This window comes from Ips typographus, linkage group LG11, assembly GCF_016097725.1.
Source record: "Ips typographus isolate SLU linkage group LG11, UJ_Ityp_2.0, whole genome shotgun sequence".
NCBI classification, from domain to species: domain Eukaryota; kingdom Metazoa; phylum Arthropoda; class Insecta; order Coleoptera; family Curculionidae; genus Ips; species Ips typographus.
In genome coordinates, this window is record NC_138432.1 from 5,495,145 (window position 1) to 5,515,318 (window position 20,174).

General features: G+C 35.0%; 3 protein-coding genes and 1 non-coding gene across 23 annotated transcripts in view; 3 read left to right on the forward strand and 1 right to left on the reverse strand.

Moving 5' to 3' along the window:
- Nucleotides 1-1,047, reverse strand: LOC145736017 (uncharacterized). The gene is made up of 3 exons (XM_081990230.1): nucleotides 886-1,047; nucleotides 363-493; nucleotides 1-312 (listed from the first exon to the last, which is right to left on the reverse strand). Exons 1-3 carry the CDS (start codon nucleotides 959-961, stop codon nucleotides 64-66), a joined length of 456 nt encoding a protein of 151 aa, XP_081846356.1. The 5' UTR covers nucleotides 962-1,047; the 3' UTR covers nucleotides 1-63.
- The window catches only part of LOC145735986 (bromodomain-containing protein 3-like), a 27,364-nt gene continuing 7,895 nt past the window's right edge, over nucleotides 706-20,174 (forward strand). The window contains exons 1-18 of one of the 20 annotated variants that reach the window (XM_081990168.1): nucleotides 6,931-7,106; nucleotides 7,165-7,340; nucleotides 8,922-9,028; nucleotides 9,401-9,619; nucleotides 11,552-11,714; nucleotides 11,773-11,952; nucleotides 12,007-12,187; nucleotides 12,243-12,463; nucleotides 12,549-12,683; nucleotides 12,779-12,943; nucleotides 13,042-13,289; nucleotides 13,337-13,508; nucleotides 13,685-13,823; nucleotides 14,009-14,167; nucleotides 15,180-15,413; nucleotides 15,480-15,650; nucleotides 16,355-16,474; nucleotides 16,586-16,711. In XM_081990168.1, the coding sequence (XP_081846294.1) occupies nucleotides 9,417-9,619; nucleotides 11,552-11,714; nucleotides 11,773-11,952; nucleotides 12,007-12,187; nucleotides 12,243-12,463; nucleotides 12,549-12,683; nucleotides 12,779-12,943; nucleotides 13,042-13,289; nucleotides 13,337-13,508; nucleotides 13,685-13,823; nucleotides 14,009-14,167; nucleotides 15,180-15,413; nucleotides 15,480-15,650; nucleotides 16,355-16,474; nucleotides 16,586-16,711 (2,617 nt within the window). In that variant the 5' untranslated portion in view covers nucleotides 6,931-7,106; nucleotides 7,165-7,340; nucleotides 8,922-9,028; nucleotides 9,401-9,416. Of the gene's footprint in view, nucleotides 832-6,409; nucleotides 6,762-6,881; nucleotides 7,341-7,637; nucleotides 7,661-8,921; nucleotides 9,029-9,400; nucleotides 9,620-11,551; nucleotides 11,715-11,772; nucleotides 11,953-12,006; nucleotides 12,188-12,242; nucleotides 12,464-12,548; nucleotides 12,684-12,778; nucleotides 12,944-13,041; nucleotides 13,290-13,336; nucleotides 13,509-13,684; nucleotides 13,824-14,008; nucleotides 14,168-15,179; nucleotides 15,414-15,479; nucleotides 15,651-16,354; nucleotides 16,475-16,585; nucleotides 16,712-20,174 lie in introns of those variants that run through there. The other 19 variants (XM_081990167.1, XM_081990171.1, XM_081990172.1 and 16 more) reach the window with 19 other exon arrangements.
- LOC145735332 (uncharacterized) lies at nucleotides 2,209-3,532 on the forward strand. Its single transcript, XM_081989175.1, has 2 exons — nucleotides 2,209-2,455; nucleotides 2,506-3,532. The coding sequence occupies exons 1-2, from the start codon at nucleotides 2,399-2,401 to the stop codon at nucleotides 3,439-3,441; spliced, it is 993 nt and encodes a 330-aa protein (XP_081845301.1). The 5' UTR covers nucleotides 2,209-2,398; the 3' UTR covers nucleotides 3,442-3,532.
- Nucleotides 13,547-13,622, forward strand: LOC145736129 (small nucleolar RNA SNORD36). The gene has a single exon (XR_014179836.1). It is a non-coding gene; the product is annotated as a small nucleolar RNA SNORD36 (small nucleolar RNA).

The window sequence follows — 20,174 nt, forward strand, 5'->3', positions numbered from 1 at the left end:
TTTTTCTTCAAGTAAAGGTTTATTTAAAATAAAGCACAACATAACAATTTACTTATACAATCATTAAAGAAAAACCACAGTAATTTCTCTATTAACTGTACTGTCGTAGCTGTCTATTTCTGTTCTGACACAGATATCAGCCCTTGCATACCCCTGACCCAACAAATCGTAGGAAGAATCCCGAACTTCCAGTCGAATTCGATGACCAAAATGCTCGTTTAACTCCGGAATGCACACTTTAGCACCGTAAGGGATACCCAGGTTGCTATCCATGCTAAGAGTCACGTAATCAGCCCTGTCATCCAAGTAGTCCTGTAAGAATTTGGTTTTAAAGTTGAAGGAAATTTCTTTTTATATTTTACTTGTAGGGTTTTCAACTTTTTTCCTCTTTTGTCTTCATATCCATACTCTTGGTCTGAATCAGTGTAGTCGGGGTAGTAGGCTGTTAGGGTGACGTTTTTGAAGGTTTTTCCCTTACATGTTAAATCGTAATCTAAAACAGTGTGTGATTATAGATTTTTTTTTGCAAAATATTAAAGAAAACAGTAAAACCATTGTTAAGTAAATAATCAATTACTAAGAAACGTAGATAATCAGTGAACAACTTGAAGAAAATTTTAATGATCGATTAAGAATGCACATTAAAAACGATAATAAATAAACAAAACATTTACCTATTATACTTCTTATCTTGAATATGCGTATTTTGGTGGATGTATAATTTAGTTCAAAACCTGATGGTCACCATTAAGCACCTCTTTTTTAAATAGTTTATTTAATTGTTGTAACCATTTTAAATCTGTGCCTGACACTCGACATTTGAGATTGCATGTAAGTTATTTACATCTTTGAGAAAGTTTTTTATATTTATGAAAAAATCCTTACCGTCATCAAACAAAGCTGTAGAACTACAAATAAACAATAATACACAAAACAGGTAAAAGTAAATTGCATTAAGCATGTTTAAAGTTAAAATAAAACAACCCGAACATCAAATATAAATTGTGTGCGCCAATTAGTACACTTCTGTTGAATATAACGCATAATAAGCAACAAATCTTGCAAATAGCAGAAATTTGTTTATAAATATGCAGTGTTGTTAAATTGAAATATAACAACTATATTGATGAGTGTATGTAGGGCATTTAATTCTATACAACAAAATATTACTGATGATGTTAAGTTATGCAGAAGTTTATGGTAAACATTTTGTAGATTAGTTACTCTATTAACTTTTTATAATGGGGATAATTAAATAGTAAATTATCATTGAATCACAACTACCAAACTAGATTAGTGGCCAATTTTACACTTTACCTAGTTCAGCAAAACTTTTACCTTATTCGTTACGCCCTGCTGTAGCTCAGGCAGATGTTCATAAAATCGTTCTTTCCCTTCTCATTAACGTGTTGACCGTTAATAAATACTAACGAGTTTTTTAACGGTCGATTATTTTGTGTATGTTGAATTATTTAGAATCGCAGAATTTACAATATATACAGAGTGGCCCAATTTTTCTAAAAAATTATTTTAGCGAGTGCTGACAGATTTTGTCATAACTCCTAAACAGAATGAGATAAACTTTTTCAGATCTATCATACACATATTTTTCATATGTTACATGAAAAATATTTGAAATCGTTAAAAAAATATAATATCATACAGGTTGACATCTACTTGACAGACAGACTGACAGAAAGATGAAAATATTTTTAAACTTTGGCAAGCATCAAATTCCTCTTAATTCCAAAATTTCAAATTTCTATAAACATTTGATCGTAATAAAGTTTTAATGAACGGTTGTATGTACAGGGTGATTTATTGAATTTTAAACATCCCTGTAACTCCTCTATTTTTCCTTCTATCAAAAAATGGGTCATCTCGTTTAAAAAATTGTAAGTTTGGTTTGTTGTTCAAATTTGGGACACTTTGTATACGAATGGATTGTCTAGGAATAAAGTAGACATAATTATTAAATCATATTTCGCAATTTTTTGATAAAATGAAAAATAGGTGAGTTGGGGGTTCAAAATTCAATAAATTACCCTGTAGTGGGTTGTTGTGTAGTTGTAAGGCTCTTAAGTATAGCAATTTTTCTCGAGCAATAAGTATCTAACAATGTTGAATAAGTTATCACAACAATTTAATTTCTAAAGCGTCTTCAAGTTAAAAAAAAAATTAAGATTCATCTACTGAAACCAATTTAAACTTTTAAAGAACAATTTATTCACTTGTACAGAATTTTAAGCACCAGTTGATGAGCGCGTCTTTACACAAACGCGTGAAAGTATATTACTTTGATTCAAAAACGTAATAATTACTGATTTCAGTATAAATACAGTTTAATCACCGTGCTTACGCTATTTGCAACTTTAATGCTTTAGTGACCGTCGAGAAGATGGTTAGTGCTTATTTTTTCTCTTATGTGCTATTGTGTTTAGTTGGTGATTTAACGGTGAGTAGTTTACATTCTAAAATCCATTGTCCACAAGTTGAGTATTTTAGGCTTTTCCCTCATATTTGAGTGGTCAAAGTGACAGTTTTGTGGTCAGTGCCAACTATGGAGTGCAATCTTCAGTAAACTCAACCAATTCAATGCAAGATGAACTTATGCCTACTCCTAGCAGCTGGAAGGCCATGAATCATCAGTCTGCACACCCTCAAATTTTTGTTAACTCCGCACCTGAAGTGGTTTATGGGAATCCATCTAAAAACTGGACTTTAATACCAGAAGATCGTAACGACAACGTTCAAGCAGCACCAAGTTACGATGTGAACGACATACATAAACCAAGTGTAGCAGATTTGCAGCAAATGATCAGCAAAATCCTCAAAGGAGCAACCAAAGTGCACCAAGTGGTCAAAGTCCCGGCAGTATACGAAATTCACCTGCAAGAACAGGAAAAACCTTCTTCAAGTAACAGCTTACAAACTCCTGTCAATACCTGGAATAAACCCCCATCTCAACCATCAGTAAAACAGCGCAAACCACATTTTTATCCTCATAGAAATGGCCGTCACTCAACCAAAACCTGGAACTTACCTTCTAAAATCCACTATTTCGAAAAACCTTCTAGGCATGGCAAATACTCATATCCACGACCATTCACTACCACAAAAACATGGAAATCTGCACCTCAATCAATCAACGCTATCCCTTTAGACACGTGGAAGTTCCCTTACAGTAGCAGTGTTAATGTTCCCATAACACCAGGAAGTACTGCAGTCAGTTTTCTGGATTACAGCGTTAGAGGGCATCCTGGTGTGGACCTAAGCCTGTATTACGCCAAGAAAAAGGAGCTAGAAAACCAAGGTGTTGGTAATCTCCATAGACGTAGTGCCAAAGGAGAGACTAGAAGGAGAGTCAGGCAGGAGAGGTTATTTCCTGGATTGCCTCCAGGAATTAATTACGTAATTCATGTTAGGGAAAAAAGCAGTTAGTCGGGTTGTAGGGCTATTTATTGGTTGTTATACTATTAGTATTCGTAAATGTAATAAAAATAATAAATGTAAATAAATTATTTTGCACGTTTTTATAATAATTTTTTTCCTAGAAATGGTGCTTATGGGCAATCATTTAGACCTGGAAGCATTTAAGATTAAAAAATTTATATGAATTTTTGTAGTCTTGTACAATCTACATACAAAATCGTTATAAACAAAATACACTTTTTGATACAGAAAAACAAAATTCAGACAAAAAAAAGCATCATGACATGAACTTAACAATTTAAAGCCATTAAATGTATATTATGTAAAAACAACGAAAAGACTTCTGTCTTTAATTTGACAATTTTGGAACATTATTAACATTAACTCACGAAAGCATCAGGTAGCATTTTTGACTACTCGAAGACAGCAAAAAGTATTTTAACTTAAAAAAAATTAAATTGACACTTTAAAAAAATTAAAACTGCTTTCTGCTTGTGTTTTGACAATTCAAAGCATTCAGACAGCATTTTTACAAAACAAAGAAAACCGAAAAGGGATTGCAAAATTAATAGAATATTATTATTTTTTAATATAAGATGTTTCTATGTTTAATAAAATTTTGTATAAAACACGTGATTTAAACTTATTTATTCACTCAAACAACTTGTATACATATTGTTAATCCATTATTTTTAACTAAGTCAACGGAATATAAAACAACGTCGTTGGACCGTAATATAGCAAAAGTTTGGGTCATTTTCTGATCAACAAATATTTAGCTGAGACACCCTGTATAACTATTACCTGTAACTCACCCTGGTTACTTGGACGAGTAATTCCATAAAGTTTTATGAGATGCCAAAAAATAGTTGAAAATGAAAGAAGACCCAGTGAGTTTTATCCTAAAAATTTACCTGAAAGGCCATAAAACGCAAATAAGGGCAGAATTTCTGCAAAGCTTTCAGTTTTGCTGTGCGTATCTTCCGTGAATGATGTGAACGGTCTTGTATGCATTTTTAACACTTTTTGTATCACTAAATAATTGAAATAACATATAAGGATTGAATTGAGAATTGAAGTTGGTAAGTTTCTTTTGCTTGATCTCCTGTTAAGAAAATGTTTATTATTTTTAAACCAAAAACCACTTTATTAAATTTTGTCCCATTATTTAACGTTTAGCAACTATTTAAACAATGTTTTATTCACTTGTAATTTTTTTTTAAATCACTCTAATTAACATTCGCTTATTTACTGCTGTAAACAAACGAACATCACAGAAATGTAATTAACTCTAACGTTGAGTTACGTAATAAGAGATTTTACCACACTAGTGGGAGAATGATTGTCTTATTGTACTCTTACGGTGATTTACCCCACTAGTACGGAAAAATCAATTATTATCGCACTGGTGTGGTAAAATCGATCATTACGTAACTCAAAATGTAAAATAACTAATCAGCAACAAATCTATAAAAAATTACAAAAATAAGAACAAATACACTTTCCACGTGTACAAACTAACCTAAACGGTAATTTTTACAGGTTTGTTTTATGATGGGTTGTAAACCATTCTTTTATGAGATGCCCCATTGAAGACCCAGACGGAATTTCTAGATAAGTCTTTGCCAAAAATTTACCTGAAGTACCATAAAACGTAAATATCTTTGTCTATTTGCATGCACAAAACCATTTATTTTTCATTTTATAACGTTCAGTTTGAAAGTACTTGTCTTACAGTGACTTGTCGCGTTGTGTCCTCAGTTTTGTATATGATAAATTCTTAAAAAAGTACATTTTGAACACTCTGTATCACTCAAATCGCCATGGCGAAGTTAAGGATTATAAGAACGATTTTTGTAAGTAGTTATTGTTTAATTAATGCTTTTAACTTGCTTATAGTATTAATTTATTTCTTGGTGATGGTTCTTCTTTCTCCCCTAATTGTAACATAACATAAAAAATAAACAATTATTTTAGTCTATATGGGTTTACCTGCTTTATGTTTAGTCGTTGAGTACAAAATATATATATTTTTTTTCTTCTAAATTAGACAATTCTTTATACATTACCCCTTTGTTGATAAACCTACCACATTTAAAAAGAAACATATAAAATTTGTTATAAACGTACATTTTTTGTCCACGTTGTCTTAACGGTTACGTAGGCAGCTTAGGCTCAGTTAACTAAGTAATTAACCTTCAGCTTAACGTTTAACTGTAAGTCAAAGTCCTCTAAAAGTCATCCTGAATCTTAATTAAAAAAAATAAATTTGGTCTATAGAGCTGGCAACAGCGCTACCAAACCAACAAAACGTCAATTGATTTGATTAAAGATGTCGGCACTTTTGTGACGTCACCGTAATCTAGTTTGATTTCCCCTGTAGATACGCCCCATCATTACTATCATATTTACATATTTGCTTACTGCAGCTAGGTTTGCTGTTATTATTTCAAGTATTTAATAATATTTAATGGACGATAACGAATGCAAAATCGTTCAATTAATGAGTCCCATCAATGCACGATTTTTCATAGGCAACCAAATACTCTCATAGTATTTTTCCATCCTTCTTTATTTATATTAAACAGAGAGAAATAGATTAACGACAGAACTAACTGTCACTGTCATTGTCAACGGTGCCTATGATTTCAGTTTGCCGTGTTGTGTATACAACTGACAATTCGTTTTTTTTCAAACTTTTTAGGATAATGAACGTTTATTATTAGACCACAGTGGACGGAAAAATGTTGTAACCAACTCTTATATTAATTGGCGATTAATACACTCGTTGGTTAAATATTTCAATCTTGACTCAATTTAATTAAAATGTAAATCAACTCTGCACTGGAGCACAACAATAAAATTTGTCCGGTCCTGTACAAATTTAAATATCCCGGGCGTTGTCAAGCTTCTCGATCGCGCCACCTTATGTCAAAAAGTCAAAACAAACGTCAAGGCGCAGGCGCCTGTCAAACGAAACGCCACCGGCCGGGGTGAATTGAAAAGGAATTTTCACTGGATTTCGGCAAAATAAATCGACAATTTCACGTGGAATTGACCGGCGGGCATTACAAAATGCGGGAAATTTGAGAAAACCCATTAAAACTGCTTCGAAAGGTCCGTTTTAAACCTAAAGAAATGGTCGTTTCGAAACGTTATGAAGTCGACGAAACGACATTGAAAAACAAATGATTTCCAAACGTTACAGTCACGGTATAAATCTGGAAAGAAAACCGCGGAAAAGCGGGCACAGAAAATTAAAGAAGAAATTGAGAAATTCGACACGGAAAATCTAGCACGGCAGACGGAATTTTGGCCGGTAAACTGTGGTAAATAGTCGGGTTGGGGAGGCCATGTACAAGGAGCTCTGTACGAGCCATTAATTTCCGATCTAGACCCATCGGAAACGGTTTATGGTAAAAACCGTATTTTACGACGTTTTTGTATTAATAATCACAACTAAAACGGCGTTTTGACAGTATTTTTGCAATTTCCCAAGTAAATTCGACCAATTTTCGTCAAATTCGACTTGGGCTAAGCGGAGCATACGCTAGACGCCGCCATCACGGCGGCCCGTCAAAAAGCGTGTAAATCGAGTCCGTGCTAAGTGGAGTGTGTTTTGTGGCTCCGTATTTTTCGTAATTCTTATGTGGATTAATCGAGAAAATACGTAGGTAATGGTTTTTCGCTTAGTTTAGAGTTTCGTTTTACTGAAAATGGCTTTATTTGTAGACAAGGTGCTAAGTTTAGTGTAAAAAAAGTGATTAAAGTGGCGAGCTTCTCGTCAGTGGCTAACGTAAGTGCCCGCCATGTTGAAAATTTGTTTCAGAAATGAATTTCTGTTTTCGCTGGGCTCATTTCCTCGAAAATTAGATTTTTAACGATGTATTTCTGTACGTATTTTTCCGGTAAGTAAAAGGTTAATAGTTCTTTCCCGCGTTAAACACGTCAAAACCAATAGAAACGATCGTGTAGAAACAACCGTTGTCCTAGTGCATATCGCGAATAATCCGGATAACCGTCTGCACCTTCCAACAAAATATCGTTGCCAAGGTCTTATCTTCACCTCAAAACCCATTTTACTGCAACTTTTCCTGTCCAGAACGCGAGAAATTGCCTCCAAAACTTCTCTCTCCCAAACGAAAACAATCGCGATTCGGGCCCAGTTTTCTCCTACGTGACGCCCAGTCACAGGAAAAATTAAGCATTTTCCTACGTTCATTTGAAGGTTAGCTTACAAAACAACGCGAAAATGTGATGCAAACTCATTGTTTCTGGTAGAAAGGGGGGTGTGGCGCCAAATTAGACAAAAGCTTCATTAGTGTACCTAGACTTTCTTCCTACCTGCAAGGATTTCTTTTATGTGCTACAATCCATAACCTTGTGTTTTCCATTGAGTCATTCCATAAAACAAGACTAAAATTACCACATTGGGGGGACCATTAATTTTGTGTTTATGATGATTTTTGCTTTGTATTACCAAAATGTTACTAATCTCCATGGTGAAGATGCTGTATACTTCTTTAAGGCCCTTTCAATAATACAAAATGCACCATGTAATGCTGATCCCTGTTACTAATCTTAACTGTCTACCCACTTTGTTGTTGCAAGTCAGTCTTAATAATCATTATGATTGTTGCATTTTTAGGTTATCTCTTATAGGGTAACACAAATTGTTTTGGTATCATAAAGTGATTCATTTTTGAGTAAATGGAGTCAATATTGCTGTGTGCACATTGAAGAATCAAGCACAAACTGAAATATTTGCAGAATCTAGACACAAAAGTCCAAATTCAATGTCAACGTGTGACCATAAATAGTATAAGTGCATTTATGTCCACATATTGACATTGGTAAGTATGTGTAACAAGTTGGAAAAATGTAAATTTTGTGGTTTAAACAAAAGTTGGTCAACCAGGAAACACAAGCCTTTAAGAACTGTGGGTTTATTCTTTTTCCTTAGTTAATCACTCTGGGTGTGTGTAAAGTGTAAATGTTTATATGCAATGCTTTGAGAGAAAAATGTCAACCACAATATATTGAATGAGGCAAATGTAAAAAAAAAAAACAGAATAATTAAGAGGTGGTAGTTTTATGCAGAAAAGAAACTAAAGTTGGTACTTATGAATTCAGTTGCAAACCACTGGTTGCAATGAAGAAATTCTTACTGGAAAGATTTAAAATTGCACCTCTGGCAAACCAAAATATACTAAAAAACAATCCTGAATCCTGTGACAAGTTTAATTTCTCTTCTATTGGAAAACATAGAAATATGAATGACTAAAAGCATAGAACCAAACAGAAAACTTTATATTGTAGGCACTATAATTATTAGTACTTTACTTAAATAATATTCTATTACCTAACAAAAAGACAGTTGACTGCAGCAAAATCAGCTGTATGGTACTTTAATTGAAGTTTATTTTGTTAGTTTCATAAAATATGTTGAGCTCCAACTATTTGACTAATTCATTATTATTGTATTTCAGAAACAAGATACCATGACTTTTGCTTAATGCAGCCCCATCCCAAGCATGGGATATTTCTTTTGCATTCTGTCTGGACCAGTTCTTGATAGACCCACGTGGTTAAATTGGTAAGTTGCAGAGTAAGAACATTGTCTACTTTATAATCCATGTTTTGTTTTTACCGTTCGAATGTACTGTATTTTCTGATGCACTTTCTGTAAAAATACAAAAACACATCGCTAAAGATGTGCTCTACAACTTTTATTTAAACATTTTTTGAGAAAAATAACAAATTTAGCATCTAGCATAACATTGAGGTCCACAGATTTTGATTGATTGAAAAAATCGTTCTATAAAGTACTAAACAGTTATTTTATGTAGATTGTGATATTAATAATAAATTTATTTGGCATAAATAGTAATCTTGACTTTCTGAATCTTGTTTCATCTTCTACCAATAAAATTTGCACTTCAAAATGTTTGTAATTGTTCCCTTGCAGCAGCTAAAGTGAGGCAATGCAACAAGTTGAAGCCGCTGCCCAAAATAACGCTGGTAAAATGAACGAACAAGCCGCAGCAGGTAACGGGGCTGCCGCCGCCCCTGCCCAATCCGCCGCCACCATGGCGAGGGACAACCGCGAACCTCCACCAAGGAACGATCCTGCTGTTGAACCCGTAAATGGAGTTGTACAGCCTTTAGTTATACCTCCTCCAGACAGGTATGTGTGTTTTAATGCCCTTTAGAATGAAAGATTTTGTCAGAAAGAAATTATTGCGAATAAAAGATTTTATTATTAGTAAAGCATATGTATGTAATGGGGGTTCTGTAATACATTAAAATTTTGTCTGGAAAATAGATGCAATTAAACCGTTCACGGAAAAATTCGATACAGCAAAATTTTCGTCCATTTTTAACAGCCTGTATCTCCTAAATGCCTTAGCCGAATTTAATAAACACAAACGGTTTTGAAAGGCCATTTCTTCTAGAATCAGGACTGTCACTCATTTTGCCTCAAAAGTGATTTCTTCACAAATATATAGGTAAAGAAGAGTTTCTGGGGAAGCCAGTTAGTTTCTGGCATTTGTCAGGGAGTTTCTGATAATGCCAGATAGTTTCTAGCAATGCCATATAGTTTCTGGAAATTGTCAGATGGTTTCTGGCGTTGCCAGATAGTTTCTAGTAATTGTCAGACAGTTTCTGGCAATTGTTCTTCCAGAATGCCAGATAGCTTCGGTTTTCTTCTCCATCCAGCTGGTACCAGGTGTTTCAGTACTGCTCCAGAGGAAGGGTTTCCTCACATTCACAAAATTCTACGGTTGATTGAATTGTATTCTTCAAAAATAAAAAAAAATGATTTGGAAATTTATCTTGATAGCTGAGATGACAATTTTATAACATTCTTTCTAATGTCATTTCATGGGCTTGGTTGATATCTCAACATGTTTGGGTTTTTTTTTAATTTTTGGTCCACAAAAAGAATTACGGGGTGTTTTCGAAAAAGACACAATTTTTTATACAATACTTCTACAACAGAAATGCTTTATTAATAGCTTATTAGCTTAGAATCTTTTTATTAGATTTATCCTCAATATTGCTGCAGTATAAGAACGTCTAAACTTTCGGTAATTATTGTCCTATAACCCCATTAAATTTTTCCCATTTTGCACCACAATTACTTTTCTCTGTTAGGAAAAATCTGCTCGTATAAACCTTACTATTTTTCCATGCCTTACTGCAAAAACAATATGGTTTATCTAACGTTTTTATGGGGTATTGTGTTTGGCAATGCGGTGTTGTTCATATCCAGGGCAATTCAGTATAGGGAGTCTAATTTGTACACAATTTTTGCCAGAGCCTGTGGTAAGTACTTCAGTAAAGTAGTGAAAACCACAATTATTGCAAATTTATTAGGACAGTGTTTAAATTTCAACTGTGCAATTCAAATTTCATCAAATGTTGTATTAACCTCCGTCCTACGTTACTGATTTTACTGCCAGTAAACATTTAAATTCGATTTATTTCCTTAAAATTAGTCGTGGAGATACAGAGTAATTTATAAGAATGTACATTTTTTTTCGAAATACGAATATGTCCCGAAATATCAATCAACCCCTTTATATGACACAAAAAAAATTCTAAAATTATCCATCTATATCCATCTTCAAATTATCAATCCCTGGTTCTAATTCTACAAAAAAAGGTCTTTTAAAATCTTTTTTATTACAACACATATACACACAGGTACATTTTAACATAAAAAAGGCTTTTATGAATGTGACTATTATCAATTATAAATCATCACTATTGAAAAGGATTTCTGAAACCTTTTTCGGTTGTTTTTAGGAAAAACCGGCAGATTTATTTCTATTTATCCAATTGTTTTTCTTGCAACTAATTATTAGCTGATTTTGCTTTTTAAAATTAACTTGACCCTGTTCAAACACTCAACCAACACTGCGTTCACGTGTTTCCATAGGCTTTACGAATAATAATTCATTTTTAGTTTGATGATGTATTTTAAAAAACCTCACATAATTAATTTTCTTTCTGGTTAGACCTTTAGGTTTGTTCACATAATCATCATTGTGAAAAACAAATTTATTCTGCCGAAAATGTTTTTCCCCGTAGAATAACAATTTGTTTTTCCTAGCAATCTATCAGTGAGTAAATTGAACACAGACTATTTGTGCAGGCCTGGTAGGGTTACCAACCAGCTGCAATTTTTGCAAAAGACTGTATTGAAGGCGGTTTGGAAACACCACTTTGCATGGCCTTTTCAACAACCTGTAGACGCTAAAAAATTAAATCTTCCAGTAAGTTTTCGCTTGTTTATTTGTCAGTGAACTGTACTAACAGTATTGTGTTGATCAGGACTATCACAAAATAATCAAACAACCCATGGATTTGGGTACTATAAAGAAACGCTTGGATAATAACTACTATTGGTCGGGAAAGGAGTGTATACAGGATTTCAATACAATGTTTACGAACTGTTATGTGTATAACAAGCCTGGTGAAGATGTGGTAGTAATGGCACAAACCTTGGAGAAGGTATTTATTAAATACTGAGGAGACGGTGATTGGTTCATTACAATGGGATTTCAGGTGTTTCTAACCAAAGTGGCTGACATGCCTAAAGAGGAATGCGTCGTTGAGACTCAGTCTAAAGGGGGTAAAGGTAAAAAGGGACGATCGAGCGCAGGTCCTTCGCCTGTAGCCCCTTCCAGAGGCAGACCGCCAGCCACTGTGTCATCCACTGTTTCAAACCCAATCGCAACCACTACCGGTTAGTTGCCGGTTTATGGTTGTTGCAGACATTTTTTCATAGTTAAATGCCACAGGGTCAGTAGGTTTATCACTTGGGACGGCGGCCCCAACTACAGTTCCTGGTAGTACGGCGACTACGACGATAGCTCCCCCTAACAATGTACCACCAATCCAACCAGTAGCACCGGCTGCCGCTCCTGGTTACGTCCCCCAGGCTCTGGACACTTCTGTTGCCGCTTTAGGCGTTGTACCTCCTGCTCAACCTGCCAAAAGTAAAAAAGGCGTTAAAAGAAAGGTCAGTTTAATTCTTTCCCTTTCTTATAACGTAATTACCCAAAAATCAAGATGTAGTAGTATTTATTAAATATTTTTTTAAACAGGCTGATACTACGACACCGGCGACGACGTACGACTATTTACCGTCAGGAGCCGATTCGAATTCGTCATCTTCGGCGAGCAAAGTCTCCAAAAGGAGGGAGTCCGGTCGGCAAATCAAAAAACCCGTTCGTAGTCAGGTAAATTTACTGCTTTTTATCCAGCAAGAAATGTTTGGTCTTTCAAACATGCTAAAATTTCAGAATACCAAAGTTAACCTTATTTGTCATTTTAGGAATTAGATGGTTTAGGACCTTACGGTGCAGCGGCAGGCGCAGGTCTGGCCGCCTCGCCGGCAGGTCAATCAGGAGTGCACGCCCAAAAGTCCAAAGAGAAGTTGAACGACAGCCTCAAAGCTTGTAATGAAATCCTAAAAGACCTTTTCTCAAAAAAACATTGTGTAAGCATACAAAAAAAAAACACTGTGTAGAATACATTTTAAGTTTGTTTTAATTCGGGACAAATACTGATTTTGGTTTGTTTGTGACTTTTTTTTAGAGCTACGCGTGGCCATTTTACAAACCGGTCGACGCTGAACTGCTAGGACTACACGACTATCACCAGATTATCAAAAAACCTATGGACCTCGGAACTGTGAAACGGAAAATGGACAGTCGAGAGTACGGATCGGCTCAGGAATTCGCTCAGGACGTGCGGCTGATATTTTCCAACTGTTACAAATACAACCCCTCTGATCACGATGTTGTAGCTATGGCCCGGAAGCTACAGGACGTGTTTGAAGTCAAGTAAGTTTTTGATGTGAAGAACCGCAGTTAGTAGTGCAGTAATATAGTTTTGTTAACATGTGTAGATTCGCCAAAATTCCTGACGAGCCTTTAAACAGGTTAAGCGGTATGGTTCCTCCCGATTCAAGTTCGTCAGGTTCAAGTTCGGAATCGTCTAGCGACACCGAAGATTCCGAAGAGGAACGGCGGAACAAACAGTTGAAACAACTTGAAAAAGAGGTAAGTCAGGTATTACTAACCGGTTTGTTTTAACTGAATGTTCGTGATGAGTTTACACAATTTTTTGCCGATTTCTGTGAGGTTTGAAAACGAGCTTTTTAACACTGATTCTACTTTTTCTCACTAGCTTTCATGCAATTGTAATGAACAACGTTTTAAATGAAATCAATTTGCAGCTAACGGCGATGCAGGAAAGAATGAGGAAGTTGGTGGAGGAGAGCACAAAACGGAAAAAGGAGAAGAAAAAACAAAAAATGAAAGAAAAGACTAAGAAAGGGCCGTTACAACCCGTGACTGCAATGGCAAACAGTACTGGTAAGTGTATATTGCTGAAAATTGGGAATTTAATATTAATTATTACTTGTTCAATAACCATGTAGTGATTAGTTTATTAACGTGTAGAAAGTTGTCAAATTGAGCCAACAATTCTTTAAATTTCTGTTTATTTAATCACGTTGGTTGGACTGAAATTGAGCGTTATTTAAAAGTAAATTACATAGGCGGAAAGTCAACAATGGGACCTGTGGGTGTAGGAGTCGGTAAACAATTGCCAACCGCCCCAGACAGTATGGGGCCGGATGATGGGGCGCCCGAACCAAAGGCGTTGGGCGGTGTTCAATCGGGTGGCGTTGCCGCCGCAAAAACACCTAAAAGTAAAGGTAAGGCCGGTTCAGGAGTTGAGACACGGTTGTTGGCACTTGGTGATGATTTTCTTTCGCTCTTGTATAAATTCAGTGATGCATGTTTTTTGGTAGCAATTTCAAAGTTTTTCGGTTTGGATATTGAGTAAAAATTCTTTAAATAGCTTACAGTCTTGCCCACCCATTCTGATTGTTAAGTGATTATTTCAGAGAGTTACTAACAATTATTTCTACAATGAATAGGTAATTTTAATTCAAGTTGAATTTTAAGGGTAAATCTTCTATTCAAAACACTGATAGAAGATTTACTCAGGTAAAGATGAGTAATTATTACCTGATATCTTGTTTTCAAGCTCTATATTGATATTACACTAATGAAATACTCACTAAAATATTCTACTGATTAGATTGTCTAATATGTGACAAAATTTTGCTTCATTTTGTAAGTCTTAAGTTTGCAGTCCAACAACCCTGTCTGTAGTGCATGTGACTAGATCTTTTATAACATTCCTTGCATATTTCTTTATTTACTCTTCAGTAGAACTATTTCAACTAGTAGAGTATACCAAAGTTAATCAATGATAGCACTGCTTAGTAAATCCAGTCGCACGCACAGCTTCTGTTTGGCCTTACTTACGTCCGTTTAATTCCACTCACTTTTCACTGGTGAGTGGAAACCTGTTTATGCTCGGTGTTAAATTTTATTATGCACTTGTAAGGTGAATGGTTTGGAAGATAGAAGAATTACAAACCAATGCTAGAACTAAAATGGAGAAAACTTTACGTCATTTGATAGTTAGCCACATTATCACTTTATCAGAAAATATGATTGATGTGACCAATAATTGTTAAATTACAAGGATTGCAATGGATCTATCGCAAAAAAAAAACAAGTAAAACATTTTACATTGTTCAGTCCATTTTACTGTGGTTTTTGCCATACTTTCAGACCTTGTAAAATACCTGTTGGTTCATAAGTTTTTCAGTCACAGTTAACTTGCGAGAACGTCACAAAAAGTATTTTTTTCAGGTCTCAGGGGTCCAAAACCAGGTTCTGCAGCTCCATCGGGAAGCGCAGGAGGTGGTCCTCCAGCAAAACGCACTAAAACTGGTCGAGGAGCGGCGGCTGGAGGAGCTGGACCAGGCCGTAAAAAGGCCCAAGTGCCGGTCGTATCCGCTTTCGATTCTGAGGATGAGGACAGCGCCAAGCCTATGTCGTATGACGAAAAACGACAGTTGTCATTGGATATTAACAAATTGCCTGGTCAGTTTTTTATTTTATTTTTTTAATTGGGGGGTTATTTAACAGCTTTTTCTTTGGAATATTTAGGAGATAAACTAGGCCGGGTGGTGCACATAATCCAGTCGAGAGAGCCGTCTTTGAGGGACTCCAATCCTGACGAGATAGAAATCGATTTTGAAACGTTGAAACCGTCGACGTTGCGTGAACTGGAGAGTTACGTAGCGTCGTGTCTCAGGAAAAAGCCACGTAAGCCTTACTGTAAGTTCCGTTACTTTGCGTCTGCGTATTCCGCCACGTCGGTTTGTGGACGCCGGACCACTTTTCGGAGTAGCACAACGCGATTTTTTTTTTGTTTGTTACGCGTTTTACGGTTAATAAATTTAGGTTTTAAAATGTAAAAATATCATTGGTTGTGCTACGACAGGCGTACGTAATTGGAACTACATTTTTTTTTAAGCATGGTAGTTAATTTGAAATACAGTGGGCATCGCGATTGCATGCGAAATAACGATACGCTTAATTTCAAAACATTGCCACTTAAAGTAACTTTCGGTGGGTGATGGACTAATTTACGGGTGCTACTATCAATTTGGTGTGGTATTGCTTTTCTACTCTTTTGAATTAAAAGACGCAGTCGTACTGATTAATTATTTGGGTCTGTGTTGGTGCTATTGATATATTATTTAGGTTTCAATGGTTTTTTAGGCGCATTTTGGTGTATTTTTGTATATAAATTGAACAAATTTGTGAGCTTTACAACCTTATCAAATTAATACGCATATTGTTCAAATTATATTAAAAAGCTTTGTGGTGTTGAAAATAACTGGGTTACAATTGAAAAATGTTTTGTATAACCAAAATTAAAAAAATACTTTTTAGTAAGTGTAATTCAGTTATTTTTGACAGGTTGCTTGCAGGTCTATTGTCTATTTAGTACTGAGTGTTCGTATTTAAATTTACAGACAAAAAGTTACCCGGTAAATCAAAAGAAGAACAAATCGCCGAGAAAAAGAAGGAACTCGAAGATCGATTGCTGGACGTGAACCACAAGATCGGACCCAGTAAAAAGGTTCCTAAAAAAGGTAAGCTGTGTTTGTCTGATACCTGTTGGGGTAATTGAAATAATTTTTGACGGTTATCTTTGCAATGTAATTCCTTTACTTTTATATTAAGATATTTCGTATTATTTTCAGACGCTAAAGCTGATCCTACCGGTGCAGGCACTGGCCGCATGTCCTCCTCCAGTTCAAGTTCAGACACTGACAGTTCATCATCATCGTTGAGCAGTAGCTCGAGCGATACAAGCGACAGTGAAGCAGGTTAGCACGCGCCCGAATCAACTTTTAGACGCTCTCTTTCGATTAATCCGCGTTTTCTTAAGCGGCAACGATTTGCTTTAGCGTAGCCGCCTCGATTTCAATACTCATCGTGTTAATAATTTATTATGCAGTCCACCAAGTGGCCGATCGAGGCTGTCAGCGTTATGAAATCGCGTCAAAACCCCTTGTAAATATGATCGTATTGCGTTAAGTAGCTAAATCAGTATAAGCGATAATGTAGCCGGTCAGATTGTATAGAGATTTAGTGCCATTTCGAACCGTGATTCTTTTCTCGTCCAACTTTTTTTTTTAGTTAGTGGTAGGCGGGTGTTTGATACACGGAATTAAGTGCATGGCTTTGGTTACGTGACCGAAACCTCCTCGCCGGTATAGAAGGGCATCTTTCTAGTTTCGCGATCAAATTTTAATTAGGGATTTTCAAGCTTGATTTCTCTATCAAATATTTTAATGTAGTCTTAGCTGCTTCTATTATTTATTGGTTTGTTAGTAAACACGTCTCGTTATTTATATTTATTGAAATTTTTAGATATTGTTTGAAAAACAAACACTAGCCAAGAATTTAAAACTACTCTGAATTTTTTCAGAAGTATTTTAAAAGGTATTACATCAACAAATGTAGTAGACCCTCTTAAGCGAATTTGAAATGTTATGAGATCAAATTATGCAAGAAAGAACTTTTATTTGTAAAGAAAGTCTAGTGCTTTGGTATTCATTTACGTACTTTCACTACTATACTGCCAAAAAAACGGGCATTACATAAGTGTAGTTTTCAGGTTAATTTACACCAGATCTTGTTAAATGTTATTATTGCTGTGTTGCCAATTTCCTATACAACCTCAGGAGTAAACTAGCATCATTAACATAGCAGTTTAGACAAAGTTTTGACAAATAAAAATGTGTTTTACTGAACCGAAGTTAACAAAGTGGTCACAACTTTTCAAAAATCAGAAAATTGATCAAAAGTGCAATTTTGTCACACTTTTATTTTGCCCCAGAAGGGTTTTAATGGACAGCAAAGGACATATTTTTACCAAAAGACCTTAAATTAGGTGAAATAATCACAAAAAACCACTTTTAATTTCTTTTTATAGTCCAGGAATGTATGATTTCAAAGTTGACATTTTTAAATTAAATTTGTGTACAGGGTGTCCGTTAACTCCACCATAAAAAGGGACACATTGGCATTGTCACTTTTCTTTTTGCACAACGTGGGAATAGAAAAATTTAGGTAAAACGTTTCGGTTTTTTTGCCAACCATCAACCACTTTGGTGTGGAATTTTATGAGCACCATTTTGCATTAACAATTTTGGAATTGAACTTTTTTTTTCTGATTACGATGATGTGTTATCAGAAAATCGTCAGTATAGTGACAATGGAAACAATGTACAAAGAGTGAACATGACGTTGCAAACAGATTGATCACGTGACAACCGAAAGCAATTTAAAAAAGTTAAAAGCCTACTATGGCATTCACAAGAAAAAACAATAAGATTGATGATGGTTGTTAAAAACCGAAACCAATAAAATTGCCATGTTATAGAAGAACGCCACTAGTTAAGCGTCATTTTATCTGTCACGTGATCATCTGTTTGAAAATGGCAATGTTGTCTTACAGACACATTGCCACACACAAATAACTCAGATCCTTATGGCGGGGCTTGAAAAATGTATATAGTTTCAAAATGGCCGCATTCATAAAAACAAATCGAAAAATTAGATTTTGAGTTCGATAAGCAAAATGACGTTAAAGTAATGCTTTTTCAATCAGTAATCGATTTTTGTCAGTGCATTCATAAGAAATTTGCCTAGCGATTGCTAATCGATGAGTTCTTATGAATGCGGCCAATGTCAGATTTTTTTAAACTCTCAACCTCAAGAAACAACTGAGCTAAGTGAACAATTTTTTAGCTTAGGTTAGGTTAACAAATGAAAACTAAAATCACACTTTAATTACTAAACTTTCAAGGCCTTTTTTTTGTCAAGTTGAAGCCAATGTAACCTTTGACACTCTGTATCTTTAAAGTCATCAACTTTTTGTCTAAAATTGACTTTTGCACTGTTTTTAAAACATTCTGTATAAAACAATAATAATTGTCTACTGTCATTGAAACTTGGATGGATGGATTACTTCAAGTCAAAAAAGCTTTTGTTAATTTAGTATAAACAGTGAAAAAATATACTTCCAACGTGAATTACCAACAATTGAATTTACGTTGGTAAATCCGGTAAACTTGTTGGTTTGATTTGAGCAAATTTCGACCTTAAATATAAAACATCATAAATCTTTGTCGCTAAGGTTTATTTTTGCATCCAATATAATTTTTTCCCTAACAGCAGGTTCCAATGATTCTACAGTTTGTTTCAAGCAAATAACGACATTAAAATTAGTTTAATAGAGAAATTTCCAAAAAAGCACACTTAAAAAATGAATTTCGTACTACAATTTATCTGTTGCAGGTGCATACACAAACCAAAAATGCGTAAAAACACCAGAAAATAACTTCCTATTTAGCATACCAGCAGTAAATTCAAATATTTTGAATAACAGGTTTAGCCTACACTCCCAACTGAAAAACATCATCATCAACATATTTGCTTTAGTCAAAGTTTAATTTTGCACTCATCTTGATAATGAAATGTTTTTTTATTTTATTAATAATAATTGTCGTTTTCTAATTCTAATTAGTCCATATTTGCAAATTAAGATTGTCTGCATATGTGTTTAGGGGTTGGCGACATGAGCAGATTAATTAATTCAGAGGAAGAACTAACCAATGCTGCTTTTCATTCAGTATACTTACACATTGTACCAAAAAAACCTGAAAACTATATGTATGAATGCTGCGTAAAAGTGTCACCAAAACGCGCATGACTTTCTTTAAAAATGTTCTTAGAAACTTGCCTTAATTCTGTATACGGACCATGTGGGGATTTAAAAAACCAAGCTAGTTTAAGCCGCTGTATGGGTTACTATCCTAATTTATGTCAAGATCCTTCCAACCGATCTCGTAAACGCTTTCAATTACTACATTCCCATTATTTATTTATCATTTATTAGTTCTAAGCGCGCAACAGAAAATCGCATAAATCGGACAGATTGTTTGGAAGGATCCGTAATCAGTAAGTTTAAACGAAATAATTGTATGTTTTCACCCGGACCAGCTCTGAGTGCATACGAGTGATTGGGATGCAGCACGTACCAGCCATACAGGTCTTACCGCAACTATTTTGTTTCCGCTAATACCAATAAGTACACTTGTCGTTTAGTTAAGTTGAATTTGAAATGCAAAAACGCTACATCTATAATGCAGACAATGTGTGTGGCGGCTGTAGAGCTTTTCTCTATTCTCGCAGTCAAATAGATGCGCGTTTCATTGGCATTCCAATGAAATGACGTGCTAGATCAGTTTAGTAGTGGTAACTGTATGGTTAGTAGAGTTA